The 25,423-nt window shown below is 39.5% G+C and overlaps 1 protein-coding gene across 3 annotated transcripts in view; it reads right to left on the bottom strand.

The window, feature by feature from the left end:
• Positions 1-24,029, bottom strand: part of brwd3 (bromodomain and WD repeat domain containing 3) — a 56,851-nt gene extending 32,822 nt beyond the window's left edge. For 2 of the 3 annotated variants that reach the window (XM_002940436.5, XM_004916894.4), the window contains exons 1-16: positions 23,685-24,028; positions 23,509-23,567; positions 23,378-23,407; positions 23,179-23,238; positions 14,122-14,272; positions 13,570-13,668; positions 13,173-13,333; positions 9,079-9,300; positions 7,642-7,742; positions 7,031-7,101; positions 6,589-6,689; positions 4,896-4,936; positions 3,654-3,758; positions 2,463-2,616; positions 1,154-1,288; positions 852-980 (exon numbers count right to left, since the gene is read on the bottom strand). In XM_002940436.5, the coding sequence (XP_002940482.3) occupies positions 852-980; positions 1,154-1,288; positions 2,463-2,616; positions 3,654-3,758; positions 4,896-4,936; positions 6,589-6,689; positions 7,031-7,101; positions 7,642-7,742; positions 9,079-9,300; positions 13,173-13,333; positions 13,570-13,668; positions 14,122-14,272; positions 23,179-23,238; positions 23,378-23,407; positions 23,509-23,567; positions 23,685-23,694 (1,629 nt within the window). In that variant the 5' untranslated portion in view covers positions 23,695-24,028. Of the gene's footprint in view, positions 1-851; positions 981-1,153; positions 1,289-2,462; positions 2,617-3,653; positions 3,759-4,895; positions 4,937-6,588; positions 6,690-7,030; positions 7,102-7,641; positions 7,743-9,078; positions 9,301-13,172; positions 13,334-13,569; positions 13,669-14,121; positions 14,273-23,178; positions 23,239-23,377; positions 23,408-23,508; positions 23,568-23,684 lie in introns of all 3 variants that reach the window. The other variant, XM_018096621.2, reaches the window with a different exon arrangement.
• Between the last annotated feature and the right edge of the window lie 1,394 nt (positions 24,030-25,423).

The following is a 25,423-nucleotide window of genomic DNA, read 5'->3' as shown; positions in this document are numbered from 1 at the left end:
CTTTTAGTAGATTTAAGGTATGGAGATCCAAATTATGGAAAGATCTCTTATGCGGAAAACCTCAGGTCCTGAGCATTCTGAATAATGGGTCCCATACCTGTATATGACTATAGAAAACTTTCTACATGTAGTATTTGTATAACTGGGTTAGATTCTCCTAGTGGAGATTAAGGGGCACATTTACTAACCCACGAACGGGCCGAATGCGTCCGATTGCGTTTTTTCGTAATGATCGGTATTTTGCGATTTTTTCGGAAATTATCGCGACTTTTTCGTTACCAATACGATTTGCGCGAAAAAACGTGAGTTTTTCGTAGCCATTCTGAAAGTTGCGCAAAATCTGGCGATTTTTTCGTAGCGCTAAAACTTGCGCGAAAAGTCGCGCCTTTTTCGTAGCGTTAAAACTTAAAAGGCGCAACGTTTAGCGCAAGTTTTAACGCTACGAAAAAATCGCGACTTTCGCGCAAGTTTTAGCGCTACGAAAAAATCGCGACTTTTCGCGCAAGTTTTAACGCTGCGAAAAAATCGCCAGATTTTGCGCAACTTTCGGAATGGCTACGAAAAACTCACGTTTTTTCGCGCAAATCGTATTGGTAACGAAAAACTCGCGACAATTCCAGAAAAGTCGTAAAGGCGCCGAAAAAATCGCAAAAAATACGAAAAAGTCGCAAAATGTTCGTTTTCCAATCGGAATTTTTCCAATTCGGATTCGAATTCGTGTCTTAGTAAATCAGCCCCTAAGTGTTGTTACACTTTACAGAAGTCTACATTCTCAGGAATCTAGGTACAAACTCCAGTGAAAAAATGTGTTTTCCAATAAGTCTTCCACTGCAGACTGCATCAGAACTTACCTTTTCATATGGTTTACTGCAACCAAAACCAAAGAGTAAAAGATGTCCATGAGAATCTGTACAGGCAAAGTTTTGACCATCAGGCGAGAACTTACAGTCAAACACGGCTCCATGACCCTGACCTTCAATCTGTAAAACAGTGGTTATTAAACGCTTGTATTTACCTGTGGTTTATAAAGATACCAGCAGCATTTTCACAAGTAGTCAAAAGCAATAAAAAAAAGTATGGATTTTATCACAGGAATAGACCTTTCAACACAAAAAAGTCTGCTGTAAAATAACTGCATTGCACAGTCTCTTACCATGTTAAAGTAATTACGAATTTTGGTTCCTGTTTCGAGGTCCCACACAAATATGTTTCCATCATGCCCAGCAGAGATTAAAATCCTTGGATCAAAAGGATGAGGTTCCAAAACAAAAACTTCATCATCATGGCCCTGATGGAAAACAGTTTAGTAAATAAATATTATTAAAAACACCCATCCTGTTACTGCTTTCATGTTAAGACATACTAACCAGTGCCTAATTTTTAAAATATGTAGCACTGCCTGTAAGGGATTAAAACATGACAAAACCAGTTTCTTTTATAGCTCTAGGAAATGTTTAATTTTGAATTTCCTGAATACAGTGTGGGTTAGGATTAACATACAGAAGAATGCATGCATGTATATTAAGTACAATGTGTCAATTTGAACTTTGCAACTTTAGGTTGGGTAAATATGTATGCCTCACACCAGAGCTGTGGAGTCGGAAGCAATTTTGGGTACCTGGAGTCGGTACTGACTCCTAATAAATTTTAAATTGTAATGGAAAAAAAAAATGAAATCTGTTACAATGTCCTACTTACAGACAATAGTCACAATAAAGTACTTCTCAGAGCTACTATAACAGATTTTCATTTTTTGTCTTTTGTTTAAACTTTAGGTTCAAGGAAGGTGTGTAGTTTCTTTAATAAGCAAAAGAAAAGTCACAATAACATAGGCTTAGTTACAGATTTAGACCCAAACTTGAACAGTATCCTCATTCTTGGTGGCAGTGACAGGCTTGGATGAGTCAGCTTCCTAGCCCGTAGTTCAGTCGGAGGATTTTTGTACCGACTCCACAGCCCTGCATCACACTACAGCATATTTCTGTGGTGCAAACGGAGGCTTGCAACAAACCTGCCCTGGAGGTAGACAAGTGCATTTAGACCCTACACAGCAACACAAACTGGATGGCCAAACTGACTGAACTCAATAGTACCATTAAGTTGAAAGCAGGACATATCTGCAGACAGGAAAGAAGGATAGGTAGGCACAACTGTCTGGTGCTCTTAATGCTACTAATTTTGTTCATCTTTAACAATTAGAGAGGATAACATTTTAACTTAATTTTTAACTACAGATTAAATTCTCTTTTCTTTTAAGACCATTCAAATTAGATGCAAACGCTCCAGCATCAGTTTTAACGGATTTGCAGTTCCGAGATTTAATGAAACAGAATACGAATGCTTCATGGACATATTTTCCCCTACAATTGGTTGAGTCCGCTCAGCTCTATATATTTTACCTAGGGCAAAAAGTAGCTATAATACCATATCCTTGTAAACAACAGAATCAATGACCTACTCACAGACAATATATGAAGAAGTTCGCCAGTATGAGAGTTCCAAACTTTCAGAAAGAAATTGTTTACAGCAGTAATAACCGAAGAATCAGATCGGTCCCATGCTACCATAGTGACTTTAAGCTTGGTCACTTTGTCTTCTGTATTTATAACACTGCTTCTGTAAAGTAAGAGTAAGTTACTCAGAAGTGCATGATTTTCAGATATGTCACAGAAAAAATTGAGCAACCACAGCTAACATTGGGTATACAATAAAACAGACAAAAAGTGAACACTGTATATGTTAAATGTTTAAAATCATCTCCATTGGTAGCGGTTTATAGAAAAATTGGTTTCATTTGTGATCCAGGGCACCTCTGATATATTTACTTATGAGGTTTCCCTGTGGGAGAGACTACAATGAAAAATGGACCCTCTATTAAAGGCACACTGATGATTTTAAAAAATATTTTGCCTTTATTAAAAAAAAAAAAAAAAAAAAAAAAAAGGAGAAATCATTGTGTACGTTCTCCACATTTATCTCCCTTGTCACCTCTAGTAAGTTCTGTTGTAAACAGGGCTTGTGCTAACATTACTTTTAGTGCCCATTTAGTGTCCTTTAATTAATAAATATATTAGGAAATATTTATATTTATTTGTTTTAAAAAAACAGGAAAAAAAACAAAAACTGAAAGTAAAGCCAGTCTACTTCCTGTTCTTCCAAGCATAATAAAACAAATCACTGGTCCATGGAGAAGCCCTCTGTATAATGGGTTTGCTCCTTAGCTAAATTCCAGCTGCAGCTGCATAGGTAGAAAACATCTAATAAAATGATGTCCACTACCCCAGGCATAATTCAGAAAAGACATGAAAATTCATGACGGTGAGGTGTTTGACTAAAAATACATTGGTAAAGTAAATATTTAATGAAGGATGTAAATCATTTTGATAAGCCAGTACACAAAAAAATGCAATAATCGTCTGTGATCAACAATTATTCTTAAAAAAAGCAACTACTGCAGAGTAAATCTCCTCCCTATGTTCTCACAATGAAGGGGACGGAATAATATTTTTCTCAAGAACATGTGAAATGACAGAATGACTCAGACCAGTGATACAGGCAAAGTTAATATATGTACACTTATATAATGTTAATTAAGGGACCAACTGAGGAAAAGCAATAGGTCCTGGGCCCTACAAACAACAAGAATCACCTACCCAGCCATCTTGGCAGTCATATCCAGAACAGTCATTTTCCACTCTTGCTGCTGATATTGCCAAATCCGAGCAGTGCCATCTCTGCTTCCACTGACAAAGCACAATCTAAAAAACCAAAAGAATCATCATTAGAGAAAACCTTACAAAATGTTTAACATTTTATCAAAACTATTCTGTTCTATTACACTCATTTTGCAGCTGTGTCACAGGTGGGATTACATGACTTAGTACCTTTACCCACCAAAATGAAGTTAGGAACATGGAAAAAAAAAATGGTTCAAAAATGTTAAACCAGAAAATAGAGAGTAGGTGATACCTTTTATTGGCTAAGTAGATTAAAAAATGCTACTTGGGTACCTACAATGCCTGAAGCAGAGACCTTAGTAGTTTCAAAAGCTTGCATTTTTAATATGCTTAGATAGCCATTAAAATATATCACCTACTCTATATTTTCTGGTTTCAACCTACGATCTAACAGTACAACACTCTGCTGCTATAAAAATGTTAAGACAAACATGGTAGAATAGTCAAAATACATTCCATTTGCTGTTTACAGATCAGAGCTCATATCATTAAATTAAATTTGGATATCAGTCAGATTCTTGCTTTCATTGCTACTGCAATTTTACTTTCTGCTGTTTGAAATCACTAATTTGTTTTTATGGTTTACTGTAAAGTAAAAACTTTCCTATTGCTGCTAAATGATCTCATTCTTTAAAAATCTACAACAATTATATATTACTGCACAGAATTTACAAAAGCCAGCTGTATAGGTCCAGAGATGTCAAGTGTCCCAGATTAACTGGGAGTCTTATGGAAATCCCACCCTCCCAGTCTCTAGATACCTTTAAGTTCCATGACGTCACAAGCATCGGCACTTAGTTTAAGTTTTTTAAAATATTGTCATCCCCATTGAATTCAGTTTGTAGATGATGCAGTTGTTACACCAATGGCACTTCTGCCATGAGGCAGGTTGAATAGAGCCATCTTACTAGGGTCATCCACAGTAATAAGTTTTTTTTTTAATACAGTACAGTGCAGAACAATGTGTATATTTGCTACATGATATGGCATATAAATCTGGCCAACGCTTGAAATATTACAATTGTTTTCTCATCTGTGAGATTTGTTATTAAATTGTAAAATTTACAATTGATTAAAAACAAAAAAAGCTGGATAACACATCATAATTCAAGGATAGAATATACAGTACATCTCTTTAAAATCTAAAATGCTACCCACCGATCTGAATTGTTGCAGAACTGAATAGCGACCACTTTGTCCTGGAATAAAATAAATTATTGGAGAGTGTAGATTTAGGGAGGAGATCCTCATAACAATGGTAACATAATTCTTTACATCAATCCATCAAAACAGAGTTGTCAAAAAAAAAAAAAAAAAAGACATCACTATGGATATGGTTATTGCTATTTATTATGAAAACCCAGCAGACACAAAGGATAACAGCTCCCACTCATAGCAGTCATATACCAAGGTTTACAGAACAACTAAATTCAGTGACAACAGGTTTCATTTACAAATGCAAGTGCACATCCCAGTGCCCTAAATGCAATGCCCCAGAGGCAAATTATATACATCTCCTCTGGCAATGCCAGGTCATTCAGTCCTACTGGGCGCAAGTAACAAAGTATATCCAGGAAAAAACCTTGCTCCCCAACCTCTTAACACCCAAGGTTTGCCTACTGGGAGTAGTTGATGACCTTCCCCCGACAGCCCATATGAGAACCCTCTACCATAGCCTATTGTTCTATGCCAGAAAATGTATACTTCTGCACTGGATGGCCCAGTCCCCCCCCACAATAGATAGATGGCTAAACCTTATCAAAACCCTGTTACCACTGTTCCAAATTACGTATACTGCAAGGGGATGTCCTCAGAAATACAAAATAAATCTGCAGAAGCTGGATAGATGCTACCACGTGAACTGTCCCCACCCTCAATGCCTCAGGAACCATCCTTACTAGTAGATCCACCAACCTAGACTATATCAAACGTGAACACTGTTTTATATGCTATCTTGTATAAATAAAAACCAAGACAAAGAGTTGTAAAACCACATGATGCTTTATTAGTTTTACATGTATGTATGTTTTCTATGTTTAAAAATACAAAATAAAAACCTTTAAAAAACAAATGCAAGTGCAGAGAGCAAAGTGCAATTTTGAGCACAATCACCATGTTTTTTTTTCCCACAATGAAAAGTTTTGGTTTTTTTTCAAGAATTCTAGTTTTGTTGCGGTCACAAGGAAGGGCTTTGAGCCAGACAAAGAGGTTGATTAATCAGTTTTAATATGCAACTATACGGAAATGCAAAGAGCTCATTCTGACATATGTACCTTTGATGAATGGGGTTTAATGTGCAACTGACACACTGGCAACAGGAACACAACCACAGCAGCAGACATGACATGCATTTACTGGTCACCTGTTTTAGAGCAAACATCTTATCGGTTGCTATGGGTTACTGCTCCTGGCAAACATAGTGCCTTTTATTACATATGGGAAAGCTGTTTTTGCAGTCAACTGAATGCCTCCTTGATGAAAAGTTCACTATTAAAGTTCTTTATTTTTCTATTTAAAACGAGAACTAAACCCTATAAATGAATATGGATCCTGTTAGAAGTGTCTGCGACAATCACAAGCTCAGTGTGCTCTAAGCAGCTGTTGAGAAGCTTAGTTTAGGGGTTGCGCCTTGGGCTGGTAAAGAAGCCCAAAACATAATTGACATTTCTAGTCTACTTCTTTAATTAAGCTTTAGTTCTCCTTTAAGTAAGCTTACGTTAGACATCATGTCTTCTCTACAAAGGTGAAGCATCCAAATACCTATGCTATCAATCGAGAACTTAAGAAGGCAACCAAAAGCTATAGGAAAAGATGTCCACCCTAGCTATCCTACGTAATTGTTAGCACTTACCAAATGTGCTTCCAATTCAGCTATCTTCTCTGGTGAACCAGATCCCAGGTAGTATATTCTTATCACATGATCAGTACTTCCTGTGGCTATAAACATACCACCTTTAAAACAAAAACAAAAAAACAGAATGAGGTCCCAGTGGTTATGGCATGGCATTACTACTTACCTATTGTATTAAATCTTTTTTTGAAGGCCTTTATAATTGTACATAATAAAGCATTAAAGTGAAATGCAGTATATGTATATCTGACTATTTTGTTGTCAGAGGAATGGCAAATTAAATGTTTTCAGGGACATTGTGTGACTACGTTACTTATAAACCTTGGACAGAATTTCCCTTTAAGGATTTAAAAAGGACCCCTTTACAGATTGATTTATATTGTGCCTCTGTAATAAGTATATTAGACATCTTAAACACTTGCCATTACAAATACATGCTTACCTGAACTAAAGGATGAGCAGGAGATCTGAACCCCAGGCCTGGACCTCTCTGCAAATTTCACAGGGCGATCACTGCAGAAACAAAAGTGCAATAAAAAATTATAAAAAAAAATATCCAAATTTCAGCGCTGTGTTCCACCTTCATATAATGAAGAAAACCCCTAAAACTAATGTTTGTATATAATTTTAATATCAGGAAGATTATCAATGGCTTGCAATAGCTTCTAAGAGCTAAAAACAAAAATAAAAATCACAGTTCTCCACATTTCAAAAGTTTATTGGCATGCACAGTTCGCCACATAATGGGGTGGGGGTGAACAAAAATTTCATAATTTTATTTACCATTAAATTACCATTAAATGTCCTCTGGCATGGTCAATTTCTACAGCTTGAAAAAAAATGGTACAATGTGTATTTACAAACTACAGGCACTTTCTGTGGTGCATATATCAGTAATGCTGATAAAAGGCTGCATGTGCCATAGCCCCTGAAATGTTTTGTCTGCTGTATGGTACATATAGTGGCTACATGCTTAGCATTTGATGTCTCCCAATTCCCCCAATCACTTGCCTTCCTAATGCAATGTACTTCCCTATTCAATCACACACTTACTTAAATGTCATGGTATCTGCATGCCACTCCCAGAAGCAGATTGTCCCATCAGCACCAGTAGATGTGAGGTATCTTGTTTTTTCTTTTGTTCCTGGGCAAAACTAGAAAGAAAATTTTAATTGTGGAAAAAAAAAATTATGTGCAACCCACAACATTCAATGTCATATAAATAAACAGGACAATGTTTTTTATTCACACCAGAATTTAGTATACCACCATCCAGTTCTGTGTTATGTAGAACAGTAAAGCTAAAAGCATATGTTAAGCCAGCCAGGAGTTTCTGACAGGAAAAAACAGGGATATCTAAAAAGCGAGCAACTTCTAACTTAAGGGACACAAAACAGTGATTTTAAAAACATTTACATAGGAAGGATGGCATTTTACAACAACTGTAATGAGAATGAAAAAGAGTTGCAGCCAAAAATAGCAACAAAAAAAAAAAGCAGGAAATGTGGTAAATTTTCACCTCCCTATATTCTTCCTGAGCACAGCAGCCTGTGCTATAGGCTAAATTATATATTCCTGCTGGAATTATCTTTCATACCTATCTTTTCATCCCTATAACAATACAGCTGCCTCACTATGCATTCAGTGAACAATGGATAACACAGCATGGGGGCAAGCTCCTTTTAGATTTTGGATGAGCACTTAGTAATTCCTGGAATCGTAGTACTGGGACACAACCTTGTATTATTTATATTATTCCTATATAAATAATTATAAACTAATCAGGACCCTGACCAAAAGCACCCAACAACAAATGATGACAATATTTCTCCGAGTCTCTCGCCCCAGGAAAGTGGACTTGTGCCACTGATAAACTATTTAATATGATCATTAAAATACAAAGAAGACAGAAGTATTAAGTTACTAGCTAAGTTGAGTAATATATTGTTATAGAAACCCAAACTAGAATTGCAGTAAAAGCCATGAAAGGTGCTATATTTCTCTTCTACTTCTCCATTATTCACAAAGAAGCATATAGGGAGGCACATTAAACCAGCAATGACATGCAATGAGAGTCAGTGGTTGAATAGTCATTTAAACCATAAAGATGCATTATTAATAAAGAAATTAAATTTGCAATAGGCAAAAAACCAGCAGCCATTCATTTTGCCCATAAACTATGTTAAAAAGATTTCAGATCTTCAAGCAAGAAACATGAATGGTTAATTACTGTTACTAAATACTGCAACTAAAATATTGTTTTATGATAAAAATCATCACTTTCCAAAAGAAACATACTTCTGCCGAAATCAATTAAAACTAGTAACACAAAAAATAATTATTTTACGACAAAATGTAGATATACTGATGCATACCTTTCTTTCAGGTTTTAACTAGTAATTAATATATGTAGATAATGTTAAGAGACATGGCTTAATAGGGAGGCACATGTTAAAGTTAAGCAAACCACAAAATACATCAATCACTTACCTGTATGGAAGTGATAGAAGCTGTATGACCCTGCAGCACAGCTATTGGTGCACATGTACGAAGGCACCACACACGCACCACCTTATCACAGCTGCCAGCAGCAATCAATGTATTCTCATGATTCACAGCCAGATCAGAGATTTCAGCTGAATGGCCACGTAGTGTGGAAAGAAGACGTCCATCATCACTTGCCCATATTTTGACTAGACAGTCATCTGAACCCTGTTCATTTGGAAGACAATTATATACCCTGCTTGATATGATAGCAATCAAAAACATAGTCCAGAGGTCACCCTAGTGATATTATATTTACAGTTGACATGTTTATCCTAACATATATACATATATTATATACATATACATATACACACACACACACACACACAACCCAGATTCCAAAAAAGTTGGGACACTAAACAAATTGTGAATAAAAACTGAACGCAATGATGTGGAGGTGCCAACTTCTAATATTTTATTCAGAATATAACATAAATCACGGAACAAAAGTTTAAACTGAGAAAATTTACCATTTTAAAGGGAAAAATATGTTGATTCAGAATTTCATGGTGTCAACAAATCCCAAAAAAGTTGGGACAAGGCCATTTTCACCACTGTGTGGCATCTCCCCTTCTTCTTACAACACTCAACAGACGTCTGGGGACCGAGGAGACCAGTTTCTCAAGTTTAGGAATAGGAATGCTCTCCCATTTTTGTCTAATACAGGCCTCTAACTGTTCAATCGTCTTGGGCCTTCTTTGTCGCACCTTTCTCTTTATGATGCGCCAAATGTTCTCTATAGGTGAAAGATCTGGACTGCAGACTGGCCATTTCAGTACCCGGATCCTTCTCCTATGCAGCCATGATGTTGTGATGCAGAATGTGGTCTGGCATTATCTTGTTGAAAAATGCAGGGTCTTCCCTGAAAGAGATGACGTCTGGATGGGAGCATATGTTGTTCTAGAACCTAAATATATTTTTCTGCATTGATGCTGCCTTTCCAGACATGCAAGCTGCCACACGCACTCATGCAACCCCATACCATCAGAGATGCAGGCTTCTGAACGGAGCGTTGATAACAACTTGGGTTGTCCTTGTCCTCTTTGGTCCGGATGACATGGTGTCCCAGATTTCCAAAAAGAACTTTGAATCGTGACTCATCTGACCACAGAACAGTCTTCCATTTTGCCACACCCCATTTTAAATGATCCCTGGCCCAGTGAAAATGCCTGAGCTTGTGGATCTTGCTTAGAAATGGCTTCTTCTTTGCACTGTAGAGTTTCAGCTGGCAAAGGCGGATGGCACGGTGGATTGTGTTCACTGACAATGGTTTCTGAAAGTATTCCTGAGCCCATTCTGTGATTTCCTTTACAGTAGCATTCCTGTTTGTGGTGCAGTATCGTTTAAGGGCCCGGAGATCACGGGCATCCAGTATGGTTTTACGGCCTTGACCCTTACGCACAGAGATTGTTCCAGATTCTCTGAACCTTCGGATGATGTTATGCACAGTTGATGATGATAGATGCAAAATCTTTGCAATTTTTCGCTGGGTAACACCTTTCTGATATTGCTCCACTATCTTTCTGCGCAACATTGTGGGAATTGGTGATCCTCTACCCATCTTGGCTTCTGGGAGACACTGCCATTCTGAGAAGCTCTTTTTATACCCAATCATGTTGCCAATTGAACTAATTAGTGTTATTTGGTCTTCCAGCTCAAATTTACTTTTTCCAGCCTCTTATTGCTACTTGTCCCAACTTTTTTGGGATTTGTTGACACCATGAAATTCTGAATCAACATATTTTTCCCTTAAAATGGTACATTTTTTCAGTTTAAACTTTTGTTCCATGATTTATGTTCTATTCTGAATAAAAAATTAGAAGTTGGCACCTCCACATCATTGCGTTCAGTTTTTATTCACAATTTGTTTAGTGTCCCAACTTTTTTGGAATCCGGTTTGTATATTGCACAAAAATAATGTGTTTATTCAGAAAAAAAGCAGGGCTGTGGAGTCGGTAGATAAATTCTCCGACTCCTCAGTTTCTGATACTTCCGACTCCGACTCCTCTGTTTTTAATATGCTAATGTATTTTATACATTCATACAGTCAATGAAAAGCATGCTTCGTGGTCACTCAACGTGTTTGTTTATGCACTGCGTGCATTGGGCTTTATTTCTTATATCAGAGAAGTAATTAATTATGACTGTTTGTGAATTGGGACATTTAAACTTGCTTTGTTTTTTTTTTTTTATTCCCATTTAAATTTAGTAGGAGTCGGTTCATTTTTTGCCGACTCCAGGTACCCAAAATTGCCTCCGACTCCACAGCCCTGAAAAAAAGGTCCAACGTTTTGAGCACCAACTGTGCTCTTCCTTCCTGGTTTGTCCCTGAGGAAGAGCACAGTTGGTGCTCGAAACGTTGGACCTTTTTTTCTAAATAAACATTATTTTTGTGCTATAATATTATAATTAGTCCACAGGTATAGCGGTGCACACTGGGAATCCTTTAAAAATTAGCTTTTATTGAAATATATATATATTATATATATATTATATATATATATATATATATATATATAAAAAACAAAAACACCATACCTTGCGCAGGTTTCCAAAATAAAAGCACACTTTAGCATCACATTGAATTCCTCAAAACTAAAAACCTTTGTTAAGCTTTTTCCAAAGTATGGTTTGAGCACTTTTCATGCCAATTAAAGACATGGTTTACCTGGGTGATTATTACATGTAGGTAAAAAGATATTGAGGGTTTTAATATACAAACTGAAATTACTTTAAACTAACTGCAACTGTAGCCACTGCTAAAAATTGAAGAAACAGATTAAGAGAAGTGAAAATGGACATCAGTACAGTAAACTGTGCCAGACTTTGCCACAGGAAATTATAGTACCTAAACAGCATAGTGATATGTAAACTTGTAAGACAGTCAATTGGAAATGTTCTAACAGAAGGATGGACTAGGGGCTTAATTTTGGAAAGCTCTGCCTGTTTTCATTATAACAGTGTTACTTTGGGCTATTTCAAGCTACACATTTTTAAATAACCTAAAAATGTGGTGCTAAACCATAGAAACAGCCCTCCACCATATTGACACTAAAATTGCTTGATAAGCAACTGTGCCAGTGCTTCTCAGAAAACCACCTGAAAAATTGTTCATATGCTTGCAGGTTGTTTTGAGATATTTAGCACTTCATTTCTGGTCTACTGGGACCTAAAAACTCTCAAAACATTTGACATTGCCCATAAGGCCTAACTTGCTCAGAAGCAAATGTGCTCAGTAACTGTGCGGATTTCAATTCAGCTTAGAAAAAAGTTCTTAGAATACCTTAAAATAGTCACATTTACTGTAATGTAACATATTTTACATTCAATGTCATCCCTGGTTTGTCAGTGTTACATAAACTCTGTGCCATTACTGTGAAGTTCTCAACTCACTTTATAGTGATGTGGACCATGCTTTAAGTCATGTCTGCCACAATGCTTGAAGGGAAATATTACACAGTTTGCTAATATGGCTAGCCCTGTTTCAAAAGTACTGTATCAGGTTTCGCGAACATCGTGTGCAGAAATAAAAAATGTGGCGTTAGAGAAACCACAGCACCAGACATAGCTAGGTCCTGGACATGAACTTGAGGGTTTTGTTTGTGGGAATGCGCAAGCTTTTGTACCATCTAGAAAGCTGACTATAACCAATGTTCCTTCTTAATTTTTGTAAAAAAAAAAATAAAAAAAAAATGATGCATTGTATGCATTGATTTTGAACGGTGTGCAGCACAGAGTGTGGAAGATGGCTGCTAGCTGCAGTGTCTTTGGAATGTGGCAGTAAAGCTAAGACCGCAGTTTCATGCTGACTATGCTATGCTAGTGCTGACAACTGGCAGAAGATTTTGTGGCACCAACTGAATGGCCCTTTTGGATGCTGAACAGTGCAAGCATCCAGAAATCTGACCTTTTCCATCTTGTCTACTAGTAAGACCAAGAGAAACTTTGCTGAATACAAGAAAAACAAAACTGACAATTCCACCTTTTTATACTTTTTTGTGGCAGTCGTATACCAAAAAGTTTTACTGCAGCCTTACAGTGAAAATACGTCTTCCAGTGCGATCAAAAGCCACACAGTATACAGATGAAAGATGGCCCAAAATCCTCTTGTGCATTTTCATCTGCTGATAAGTTGAAGATGGAAATATGCGATGGTAATGTGCATATCCAGTCTGATATCTGGCGCAAGTGATATTTACTAGAAAAAAAGTACAACGGTAAGTTTGGCAAAAACAATGACATTCAGTGCTATCAATGTGGAGATAATGCACAAATTGATATTTATAGATTTGCACAATAAGGTGTAGACCAAAATAGGACACTCTGAAGTCACTAATTCAAAGTAAAATACAAGTCCTTTTGCTCTCTGAAGTCCAAGCCCAGTGACACTGTTTATAAATAGGCTGTCTACAAACCAATGCAAAATAAACTTACCAACGTTGAGGGGCTTGCCATAGTTGACTGGAAGTTCTGGTGGTCTCCCTCTGTGCAAAGCTGCAAAAGCTGTCCCTTTCCATGGTGTATTCTTGCAGTCTACAGCAGAAGTCACAGGAATTGAAAATATACGTTTTGGCATTTAATTTAAACTTAATTTGCATTATAGGACATAGAATGGGTCATTTCAACGCCTCAATATGGTAGCTTAGCCTTTAGGAGCCACTCCACTTTTGTGGACATAATAGTTAAATGAATGGAACAATATAGCAAAAGTAGGCCCTGCTACTATGTGCAATATCTATAAATAGAAACAAGCCAATCATTTTAAAGAACTTAAATATAAATATATATATATATATATATATATATATATATATATATATATATATACACACACACACACACACACACACACACACACACACACACACACACACCACACACACCACACATACACACAAATCAGAAAAAGCGCAGTAGAACCCTTTTGATTGAAGAAGCACTTCAAAGAGAGAAAAGTCAAAGTAAACAATATAATATTGGAAATACCTTTTTTACTTCTGAGCAGTGACTGTTTTCCAAGTCCCAACAGACTATGCAACCCAGGAACACTCTGCGGGATTTCTTGATCTAGGATAGGTCCAAAACGCTCGCAGATTTTAAGCAGGTAGTCTGATGGGATGTGTTTATTGGCTGCCACCTAAATATAACCAATGTTGACAAGCTTAGTGTCAGCTGACACTAACAGAAATGTACCTGATTTTTAAAACGTTGTAGGATGTCTTTGTACTTGTATAGAATGAAACACTTCACAGAAACATAACACTAATGTCTCTAAAATAAACTTTAGATATCAATTTGGTAGCAAGCTAAAAACATTGTTTCTTTTATAAGAAAATGTAGCATAAGATCATTTTTACACTACACCCCTCAAGTACTAATTTAGATATCATTTAGTGCAGGCTTACTTACTGGGGGGCCCTGGGCCAGATGCAAAGGTATTTACCCGAAAGGCAACAAAATTTCTCAGCAGCATTTCACAACTGGGTCAGAAATGTATAGACTTTCATGTTAAGAATAGGCAACCAAGCCACAAAACCCACCATAACAGATGGCTTGTGTTACTAACGTTCAGTGGTGAACAGAACTAAACTAAATCCATCAAGTCACCAGAAAGATGATATGAATGAAGACGTTTGAAAACATTAAAAAAAGCAAAGTACCAGAATATATGCAAGAACAAAAAAGTAGTGAATATTAGGAACAAAAAGGACCAAAGTTGAGAGTTTCTTCAACTTGCTGCATATTAAAATATAGCAAGCAATATTATAATAATATCAAAACCCAAAGTTGGATTGACTATTAACACATCTACAGATCAATACACACTGAAAGAGACTATATCCAGGATATCTACAGCTAATAACACACAAAGAAACAGCTACTGTATATTCCAATTCACAGGACAATGTTGATGCAGATACACAAAAAGGCTTTGGCCCTCTGCAACTGTATAAAATACTGTACATTGCATTACATGTTCTCATCATGCTAACCAATTTCAAATGCTCAGCAGTACACAAAACCATACACAGGATTTCTAAGGTTGAGGGCACACAAAGTATTGGCTCCGGTGCTCTCAACCTGGGTTTTTTTTAGCAGGCTGAGAAGCTGATCCACTCTTTTACACACCTCAGTAAAACTGCACTGACAAGTACAGCTGCTGCCTCCACTCGGGTACACGAAGCGGAGCCTAAACAGCCCAAAACGACCTACTTTTGCATTTTCAGGCTCATGCCCACTCAGCTCTGCTTTGTGTAGCCGAACAGAGGCGGAAGCTGTACATGGCAATGCAGTTTTACTAAGGTGCATAAGGGAGCAGGTCACTTCACTCAGCCTTCAAAAAAAATAAATAAAATAGGCTGAGAGCAGCGGAGTAAATGCTCTGTGTGCCCTCAGCTTCAAGCAGAATCCACTTTGCTTCAGATGTAATATAATAATATATATATATAATATATATATATATATATATATATATATATATATATATATATATATATATATATATACAGTGGAGGAAATAATTATTTGACCCCTCACTGATTTTGTAAGTTTGTCCAATGACAAAGAAATGAAAAGTCTCAGAACAGTATCATTTCAATGGTAGGTTTATTTTAACAGTGGCAGATAGCACATCAAAAGGAAAATCGAAAAAATAACTTTAAATAAAAGATAGCAACTGATTTGCATTTCATTGAGTGAAATAAGTTTTTGAACCCCTACCAACCATTAAGAGTTCTGGCTCCCACAGAGTGGTTAGACACTTCTACTCAATTAGTCAACCTCATTAAGGACACCTGTCTTAACTAGTCACCTGTATAAAAGACACCTGTCCACAGAATCAATCAATCAAGCAGACTCCAAACTCTCCAACATGGGAAAGACCAAAGAGCTGTCCAAGGATGTCAGAGACAAAATTGTAGACCTGCACAAGGCTGGAATGGGCTACAAAACCATTAGCAAGAAGCTGGGAGAGAAGGTGACAACTGTTGGTGCGATTGTTCGAAAATGGAAAGAGCACAAAATGACCATCAATCGACTTCGCTCTGGGGCTCCACGCAAGATCTCACCTCGTGGGGTGTCAATGATTCTGAGAAAGGTGAAAAAGCATCCTAGAACTACACGGGAGGAGTTAGTTAATGACCTCAAATTAGCAGGGACCACAGTCACCAAGAAAACCATTGGAAACACATTACACCGCAAAGGATTAAAATCCTGCAGGGCTCGCAAGGTCCCCCTGCTCAAGAAGGCACATGTGCAGGCCCGTCTGAAGTTTGCCAATGAACACCTGAATGATTCTGTGAGTGACTGGGAGAAGGTGCTGTGGTCTGATGAGACCAAAATAGAGCTCTTTGGCATTAACTCAACTCGCTGTGTTTGGAGGAAGAAAAATGCTGCCTATGACCCCCAAAACACCGTCCCCACCGTCAAGCATGGGGGTGGAAACATTTTGCTTTGGGGGTGTTTTTCTGCTAAGGGCAAAGGACAACTTATTCGCATTAACGGGAAAATGGACGGAGCCATATATCGTGAAATCCTGAACGACAACCTCCTTCCCTCTGCCAGGAAACTGAAAATGGGTCGTGGATGGGTGTTCCAGCACGACAATGACCCAAAACATACAGCAAAGGCAACAAAGGAGTGGCTCAAGAAGAAGCACATTAAGGTCATGGAGTGGCCTAGTCAGTCTCCGGACCTTGATCCAATAGAAAACCTATGGAGGGAGCTCAAGCTCAGAGTTGCACAGAGACAGCCTCAAAACCTTAGGGATTTAGAGATGATCTGCAAAGAGGAGTGGACCAACATTTCTCCTAAAATGTGCGCAAACTTGGTCATCAATTACAAGAAACGTTTGACCTCTGTGCTTGCAAACAAGGGTTTTTCACTATTAAGTCTTTTTTTGTTAGAAGGTTCAAAAACTTATTTCACTCAATGAAATGCAAATCAGTTGCTATCTTTTATTTAAAGTTATTTTTTCGATTTTCCTTTTGATGTGCTATCTGCCATTATAATAATAATAAACCTACCATTGAAATGATACTGTTCTGAGACTTTTCATTTCTTTGTCATTGGACAAACTTACAAAATCAGTGAGGGGTCAAATAATTATTTCCTCCACTGTATATATATATATATATATATATATATATATATATATATATATATATATATAATATATAATATATATATATATATATATATATATATATATATAATATATACATATATATATTACACATATACATATATATCAGAAATTATGGATTTTACCATAAAAATGTAAAGTTGCTCAAAACATGAAAAAAATACATGAAACAAAAAAATAGCAACATTTATAGTTGCATTGAAAACTGCACTGTCAAGCTGCACAGCTGCAAACAGTAGCAGGTCACATAAAACACACATTTTAGTGTTCACCAACACACAAAGACATGCACACTCTGTTTTGGTGCTCGCTACATCTGGCACTGTCTCTAATCGAGCAACTGATTTGAAAGAGCAAATGACAGATGTCCTACAGGCATTAGATCAGCCTTCTGGCTGTGCCTTTTTTCTAGATTAACAGAAAAATAAGAATTATTTCAACTAAAATACAGTGCCCCGGATATGTTATACATGCCCCGATGGAGCACAGAGGTTATAAAATCAGCCACCTTTGACTTTACCAAAAATAATCTGAATTACACTTTACACTGTATTAAGCTGCATATCATGTCACACTTTCTAGTATTACTGGTATTTTTAAGGCTGATGGCAAAAAGAAAAACCTTATGTACCTTGCAAGGTTCAAAAATACAGATACCTATAAATGCAGTTATGTTTTTGAATCACAACTTCGTATTAGTGGCAAAGGCAGACCCAATAATGTCCTCTTTCTTAATGAGCTTTATGATTTCTATGCTCGCTTTGAGAAAGACAATAAGGAAAATGTCACAAAGATTATCTCCTCACCTGTAGTGCTGGGCGGTATACCGGTAAAAACCGATCACCGGTGTTTTTTTTTGAAACCGATATGTATTTTCTACATACCCCCATACCGGTGGGCTTGAATACTTCCGGGTGCGCACGTGACGTCAGCGCGCACGTGACGTCAGCGCGCACGTGACGTCAGCGCGCACGTGACGTCAGCGCGCACGTGACGTCAGCGCGCACACTCTACAAAAGCACCATCGCATTCAGAGTCGGATACCAATGTGAGCTGTCGGGGGTGGGGGTGCCTGGCAAGTAATTATATTTTATGTGAAGGGGATGGGGGGGGTTATACTTATGTGAAGGGGATGGGGTTGTGTTTGGGGGGGTTGTGATGGGGTGGGGTGTTATATTTATGTGAAGGGGGTGGGGGGTTATATTTATGTGAAGGGGATGGGGGGGGTGTGCGGATGGGGGGGTGTGTGCGGATGGGGGGTGTTTGGGGTGGGTTGGGGGTGAGTGTGCGGATGGGGGGGTGTTTGGGGTGGGGTGGGGGTGTGTGTGCGGATGGGGGGGTGTTTGGGGTGGGGTGGGGGTGTGTGTGCGGATGGGGGGGTGTTTGGGGTGGGGGGGTGCGTGCGGATGGGGGGGTGTGTGGGGTGGGGACGTGCGTGCGGATGGGGGGGTGGGGGGGCTGCGTGCGGATGGGGGGGTGTTTGGGGTGGGGTGGGGACGTGCGTGCGGATGGGGGGGTGTTTGGGGTGGTGGGGGGGTGCGGGTGGCGGGTGTTTGGGGTGGTCACCTAATCATGCATGGGGAAAAAAAAATACCGTCAAATACCGTGATACCGATATAATTTTGAAAAATACCGTGATATAAATTTTTGGTCATACCGCCCAGCACTACTCACCTGAACACTCACCCATAACACTTACCTTATCTGACATCTATAATGTACTGAGCAGGATTAACGTGCACAAGGCTGCTGGACCAAACGGTATACCTGGGCGCGTACTGAGGGCATGTGCGGAGCAGCTTGCTGAGGTATTTACAGACATTTTTAACATGTCCCTTGCCCAAGCAACTGTACCAGAGTGCTTTAAATCTACCTCGATTGTACCAGTGCCGAAACACTCTAGTCCAAAGTGCCTGAATGACTACCGCCCTGTAGCACTTACACCTATCATTATGAAGTGCTTTGAGCGTTTGGTCTTGACACACCTAAAGGACTCTTTCCAATCCTCACTAGACCCACACCAGTTTGCTTACCGTGCCAACAGGAGCACAGATGATGCAATCTCTATAGCGCTGCACTCTGTACTCACACATTTGGACAACACAAACACTTATGCACGACTATTGTTTGTCGACTTTAGCTCAGCTTTTAATACTGTGCTACCCTCTAAGTTAATCACCAAACTGAAAGATCTGGATATTAACATCTCGCTTTGTAATTGGATTATGGACTTTTTGACCAACAGACCCCAGCATGTTAGGTCAGGCCACATTTGCTCCACTACGGTCATGCTCAATACTGGTGTACCACAGGGCTGTGTGCTAAGTCCCTTCCTTTACTACCTCTTCACCCACGACTGCGGGCCTGTGTATGGATCTAACAACATCATCAAATTTGCAGACGATACTACAGTAATTGGCCTCATCAGCAACAACGATGAGTCTGCCTACAGAGAGGAGATCAAGCACTTGGCGCACAGACAATAATCTGCTCCTTAACATCAATAAGACCAAGGAGCTTATTGTGGACTTCAGGAAGGGAAGAAGAGGTTCACATGAACCCATTCATATCAACGGGATGGTTGTTGAACCTGTCTCATCCTTTAAGTTCCTGGGGACCCACATTACGGAGAACTTATCCTGGTCCATTAACACCTCTAGCCTGGTAAAGAAGGCTCACCAGCGCCTATTCTTCTTGAGAACACTTAAGAAGAACCAGTTGTCCCCAACTATTCTGGTGAACTTCTATCGTTGTACAATAGAAAGCATCCTAACCAACTGTGTCACAGTTTGGTACGGAAGTTGCTCTGTTGCTGATCGCAAGGCACTGCAGCGGGTGATAAAAACTGCCCAGCGTATTATAGGGATGCCACTTCCAACCATTGAGGACATTCAAAAGAAACACTGTGCGTCGAGCGCGCAGTATTCTTAAGGATCACTCCCATCCTGCCCATAGATTGTTTTCTCTTTTGCCCTCTGGTCGGCGTTTCAGATGTCTCAGGTCAAGAACTGGCAGACTAAGGAATAGCTTCTTTCCTAGAGCTATCTCCTTATTGAACTCTGCCCCCCACTGACACTTGCCTCTATAATATACTCTCTTATTACACTATTTACACTTTATATTACTTAATATGGACTGCACTATGATGTATATACCTGTTTGTAAATACAAAATATTCATGCATAGTACATTTGTAAACTTCTATAGGTTTACCTGTAAGTTCCTGTACATTATGTTTACATCTACCTGTACATGTCTACATGTAAATTCCTGTCTACAAAAACAGTAACATGTACTTTATGCTTATATTTATTAGCAACTAGTATATATTGTTTTTAACAGAATACACTGTAAACTTAAGGTGGCCATACACGAGCAGATCCGCTCGCTTGGCGATGTCGCATTTAGGTAAAAAAAAAAAATAATCCGATCGTTTGGCCCTGGGGCCAAACGATCGGATTATGTGGGCGGCAATGGGGCAGTCGGATCGGAGACCGCATCAACGAGCCGATGCGGTCCCCGATCCGACCGGATTTTCTAACCTGGCCGATCGAGATCTGGCCAATTTTAGGCCAGATATCGGTCGGCCAGGCCGTTCTGCTCTCCCCATACACGGGCCGATTAGCTGCTGAATCGGTCCAAGGGACAGATATCGGCAGCTATAGTCGGCCCGTGTATGGGGACCTTTAGAATCATAGCTACTTGTCTCATACCTTTATCCTGCACTTTCTGCTAATTGCACTTCTGGTTAGACCTAAAACTGCATTTCGTTGCCTTGTACTTGTACATGTGTAATGACAATAAAGTTGAATCTAATCTAAAGTGAAGAAGCCCTAAAGAGGTGACCAACTGAAGGGTGTAAACGTATGCTAGGAAAGATCCCAAGAAGAGTACTAATGAATGGTTTAGCAAACTCTAAGGGCTCTGGCACACGGGGAGATTAGTCGCCCGCGGCAAAACTCCCTGTTCACGGGCGACTAATCTCCCCGAGTTGCCTCGGGATGGCAGATGCGGCGAGGCGATTTGCACGAAATCGCGCCGCCGTTTGTGCCATCCCGCCGGCGACTTACATGTTCGCCGGTGGGATGGCAGGGGGAAGGCAACTCGGGGAGATTAGTCGCCCGCGAACAGGGAGTTTTGCCACGGGCGACTAATCTCCCCGTGTGCCAGAGCCCTTAAGAGCATAATCTGATTACCAAGCTATGCAACTTGTGGATTTCACATAAAACTTTAAAAGGCATGGTGCTGACAGAGGTTGGACAAGAGAACAAAACAACAAATACACTGCACAGCTTTAGTGAGGGTGAGCAAATTATGAAAAATTATTAAAATAAGAGGAAAAAAATATACTAGAAAAGTTTTATCAAGCTATACATTTGAAACAGAACATGTACAGCTCCCATCCTGCATGAAAAAATTAGGAGCTACTTTTGAGGGACAAAATGAAGTGCAGCACACATCTAACTAAATTACTAAAGCCATGCAGTATGAGGATTTTTTGTATACGTGTTAATTTTAAAACGAGGAGAGATCTGATTATACAACTTCTTACAAGTTACGGTGTTAAGTGAAGCTATTTAATAGCTGCATAGCAATATATAGTAACTCTTGCAGCAACAGTCTAACCAGTATTGGAGGGGACGGAATTACAATAGAGCCTTTTGGTCAGGATAGCATTACAGTCTAACACCCTGTAAGGTTGCAATCAAATATTACATAAAATAAATAAACATGAAAAAGCAAGAGCACCCTACAGCCAACAATGCTGTTCTTAAAAAGCAAATTAGATGTAAAACAAAAATGCTACAGAACAGCCGGCAAATTCTTTTGATGTGTTCTACAAGGGTTATTGATATAAAGCTCTAGAATACTGCCTACCGTTATAACTTAAGAAGAGGAAAATACAAGCAAATCAAGATATAAACATGAGAAGGTCCTGTCTGCAAGGGTTACAATCTACAGAATTGCAGAAACCACTTCTAAACGCAACAAAACATACCCCTATGTCAACTAAATACCAACTAAGCAAATCTTTATACAGCTTTTAGGATTCAAATAATGCACTGAAGAGAAAAAAAACTGCATGTATGTTAGTTTAATGTGGGCCCTGGCAAATGCACTCATTTCAGCCATAATACTGAAAACCCGGATACATTTTGCTTTTAATACATCGAGAAATGGTAGAGAATGGTATGTTGAAAATGTATTTTTCTAAACACGATCAAAGTACGACGTCTCGCTGCACTGTGTTATTGTTTTAAAATGCTGGCGAAACAAGGAAAACGCTAGTTCCTGTATTATGAAGGCGAGGGGCCAATCACAAGCAAGTACACACAGTTAAACAATCACATAGGCGAAGTTAGCTGCGCGCCTATTGGTCGGGCGATGCCGGTGACATCACCCCTTGTACGTGCCCTCAGATAACCCCCCCATTTTTCACAATAGACGTTTCCCTTGTGGCGAAAATGTAATAATAATAATAACAACAACAATAAAAACAATCAGAATAAGAAACAAGACTAATAAGTCGGGCGCAACAATCAGCTCCTCACAAGGTCACTGAGGAAATCCGACTGCTTGCGGGTCTAAGGTCCCGCGGACCGGAGTCCCCCGAATCACTAAATGAAGGATTAGACTAGCTGTACCTCATGGATGTAATATCTGGGAGATGACAGTCTTTAGGACGAACTGCAGCTGCTGCAGAACTACAATCCCATCACCCCCTGCGCACATTTACGATCCCGCCGATCCACAGCAAACTGGGAACTGATGGATTCTAGTGTTTTAATACGAGTCCTAGTGTCGCCTAAGTGACAGTCACAGTCAAGGATGCTGGGAAGTGTAGTTTAATGCCGTGTGGGAAGCAGCGGGTTACACTGTGGGAAGTTTGTCCTACTCACCAAATCCTGATAAGTTCTGCGGTGTTCCTTCCCTTCCCAGTCTAAGCGCGGTGGGATGAGCTAAGGAGACACAGAGAGAAAGAGGATGAGGAGTGTGTGTATGAGTGTAGGTACATGCAGCAATACACGATCCGCTAAAGCTCTCGCACACTGGGCCACTCTCGCACACACTGCCCCCATGGAGTCCGCCCAGCCTTACCCGGTACTCCTCCAGTTCCTCCGCCAGAACCTGTAGGGATAGAGAGAGCACAGTCAGTGTGGAACCGGCTGGATGGAATGTGGTGATGGTACGGGGAACCGGGGACGGATGGTGTAGGGGAAGCCACTCACCTGTGCGGATCTCCGGCAGGGGCCAGACTGTAGGAAGCGGGCGATCAGGAAGTAAAGCTCTGCGGGTAAGAAAGAGAGAGGGCAAGCCTGTAAGTGACTGTCAAGAAAGAGGGGAGTCGTAGAACGCCGGCCGGTAAAATGCCGGCAGCGCTGGCTACAATCTGTTCTTTACTCACCGGCTTCCATGGCGCTAGCGGCCCTCAGGACACGTCCGACTTTGGTTAGCAGAGCTAGACTTGGCTGGCTTCGGGTTTATTGTGTTGGAGCCCCCATAGCGGCTGCTTCCCTGCTCGGATTCACCGCATCGCTCTCACCCCCATTAGATGGAGCCAATATCCCCCCTCCGGCCTGAGAAGAACTGAGAGACAAGGCAAAAGCTAGCAGCGATGCGCTCCTCCGGCCGCTTGTGGCGCTATAGCGACTAGGGAAACTGCGCAGGCGCATGCGTTTGTCTTTCTGGTTTTGAACACCGTGGGAAGCCTGCGCTTCCAGAGTGACGGGGCGAAGGGGAGGGGCGGGATGGTTTATCCTAATTTAGTGCTCATTTGTAGAGGTTTCGGTGTCCGGTTCCGGTGCGAAACGCTCACAATAACACCAAAATATAGTTTCCGTCCAACGTGATACGGCGCTGTCTGTGGGGCATAATGAAAATGATAGGTAGCTCCGACTGCTTTATGTTTTGGGAATAAGCTTTCATTAGCATTACAGCGCTTAAAAGTATTACTAAGGGCATCTCGCTTATTCAATTTTCACATAAGCAACTTAAATAGTTTTGTTGTGAGTTTTATTCTTTATGTTGTGGCACTCACTGAAAGATGCCATTTAAAATAAAAGTGTCTTAATTGTGATCTCTGAGCATTATATGAATAATTTAAACTCTGAATTATAGGGGCAATATACCAAAGAATAGCTTATGTGCTGGACATTCATTTGTCTATTATTTTAAATAAGAAATAAGTATGGTTTTAGTTTTTTCATTACTGCAAAATCTAAATTTATGTTTTACTTTCTGTTTACCCAAGCGCAATCAAAACAAATACACAGTTTAATTAGCCCTCTGTATAAACAAAGTTTTTAGGCTTTTAGATTATGGTCAGCCTTAATCATTATATAGAGCCTTTTTAGTGGACCTATCAGAAGAACAGGAAGTGGAGTGTATTGTGGTTGTGTTTGAACTTTAAATTTTACAGTGTTACCAGATTTGAATTGATTTGTTAAATAAAATTTCTTTTGTGAATTAAGATCTGCTTTCATCCACTATACTTACTCTGCACATATGGGACAAATTAAAGAATAAACATAACCTGGCACAACAATAGCCTTTAACCATAAGCTACCATTGAAACCCTAATTTCCTCCCAGGCATGGCCCAAACAGGCTTCTTTTAAATGGGAGATTGCTGTACCCAAAAATACACTCTCCTTTTCTTGTTTTAGCCCGGGGTCCCCAGCTTTTCTTACATGTGAGCCACAGTCAAAAATAAAAAGACTTGGAGAGCAACACAAGCATCATAAAGTTCATGGAGGTGCCAAATAAGGGCTAAGATTGGCTATTAGGGAGCCTCTATGCACACTATCAGCATACAGGAAGCTTTATTTGGTAGTAAATCTTGTTTTTATTCAAAAAACTTGCCACCAAGTCAGGAATTCAAAAATAACTTGGGGCATTAGGAGCATCCAAGGCGTTGGTAAGCAACATGTTGCCCCCGAGCCACTGGTTGGTGATCACTGGTTTTAGCTAATAGATCAATAGATTCTAAAGTCCATGAAGGAAACATAGCGTTTGATTAAGTAAGTCGTGACAATTCACGAAAGTCATAATGGCTATGAAAAAGTCGCGACAATTCGCGCAAGTCGCAACGGCTACGAAAAAGTCGCAAAATGTTCATTTTCCAATCTGAATTTTTCCCATTCGG

Source organism: Xenopus tropicalis, chromosome 8, assembly GCF_000004195.4.
Source record: "Xenopus tropicalis strain Nigerian chromosome 8, UCB_Xtro_10.0, whole genome shotgun sequence".
NCBI lineage: Eukaryota > Metazoa > Chordata > Amphibia > Anura > Pipidae > Xenopus > Xenopus tropicalis.
Note: the sequence above shows the minus strand (reverse complement) of the source record. Positions and strands in the feature narration are given on the sequence as shown.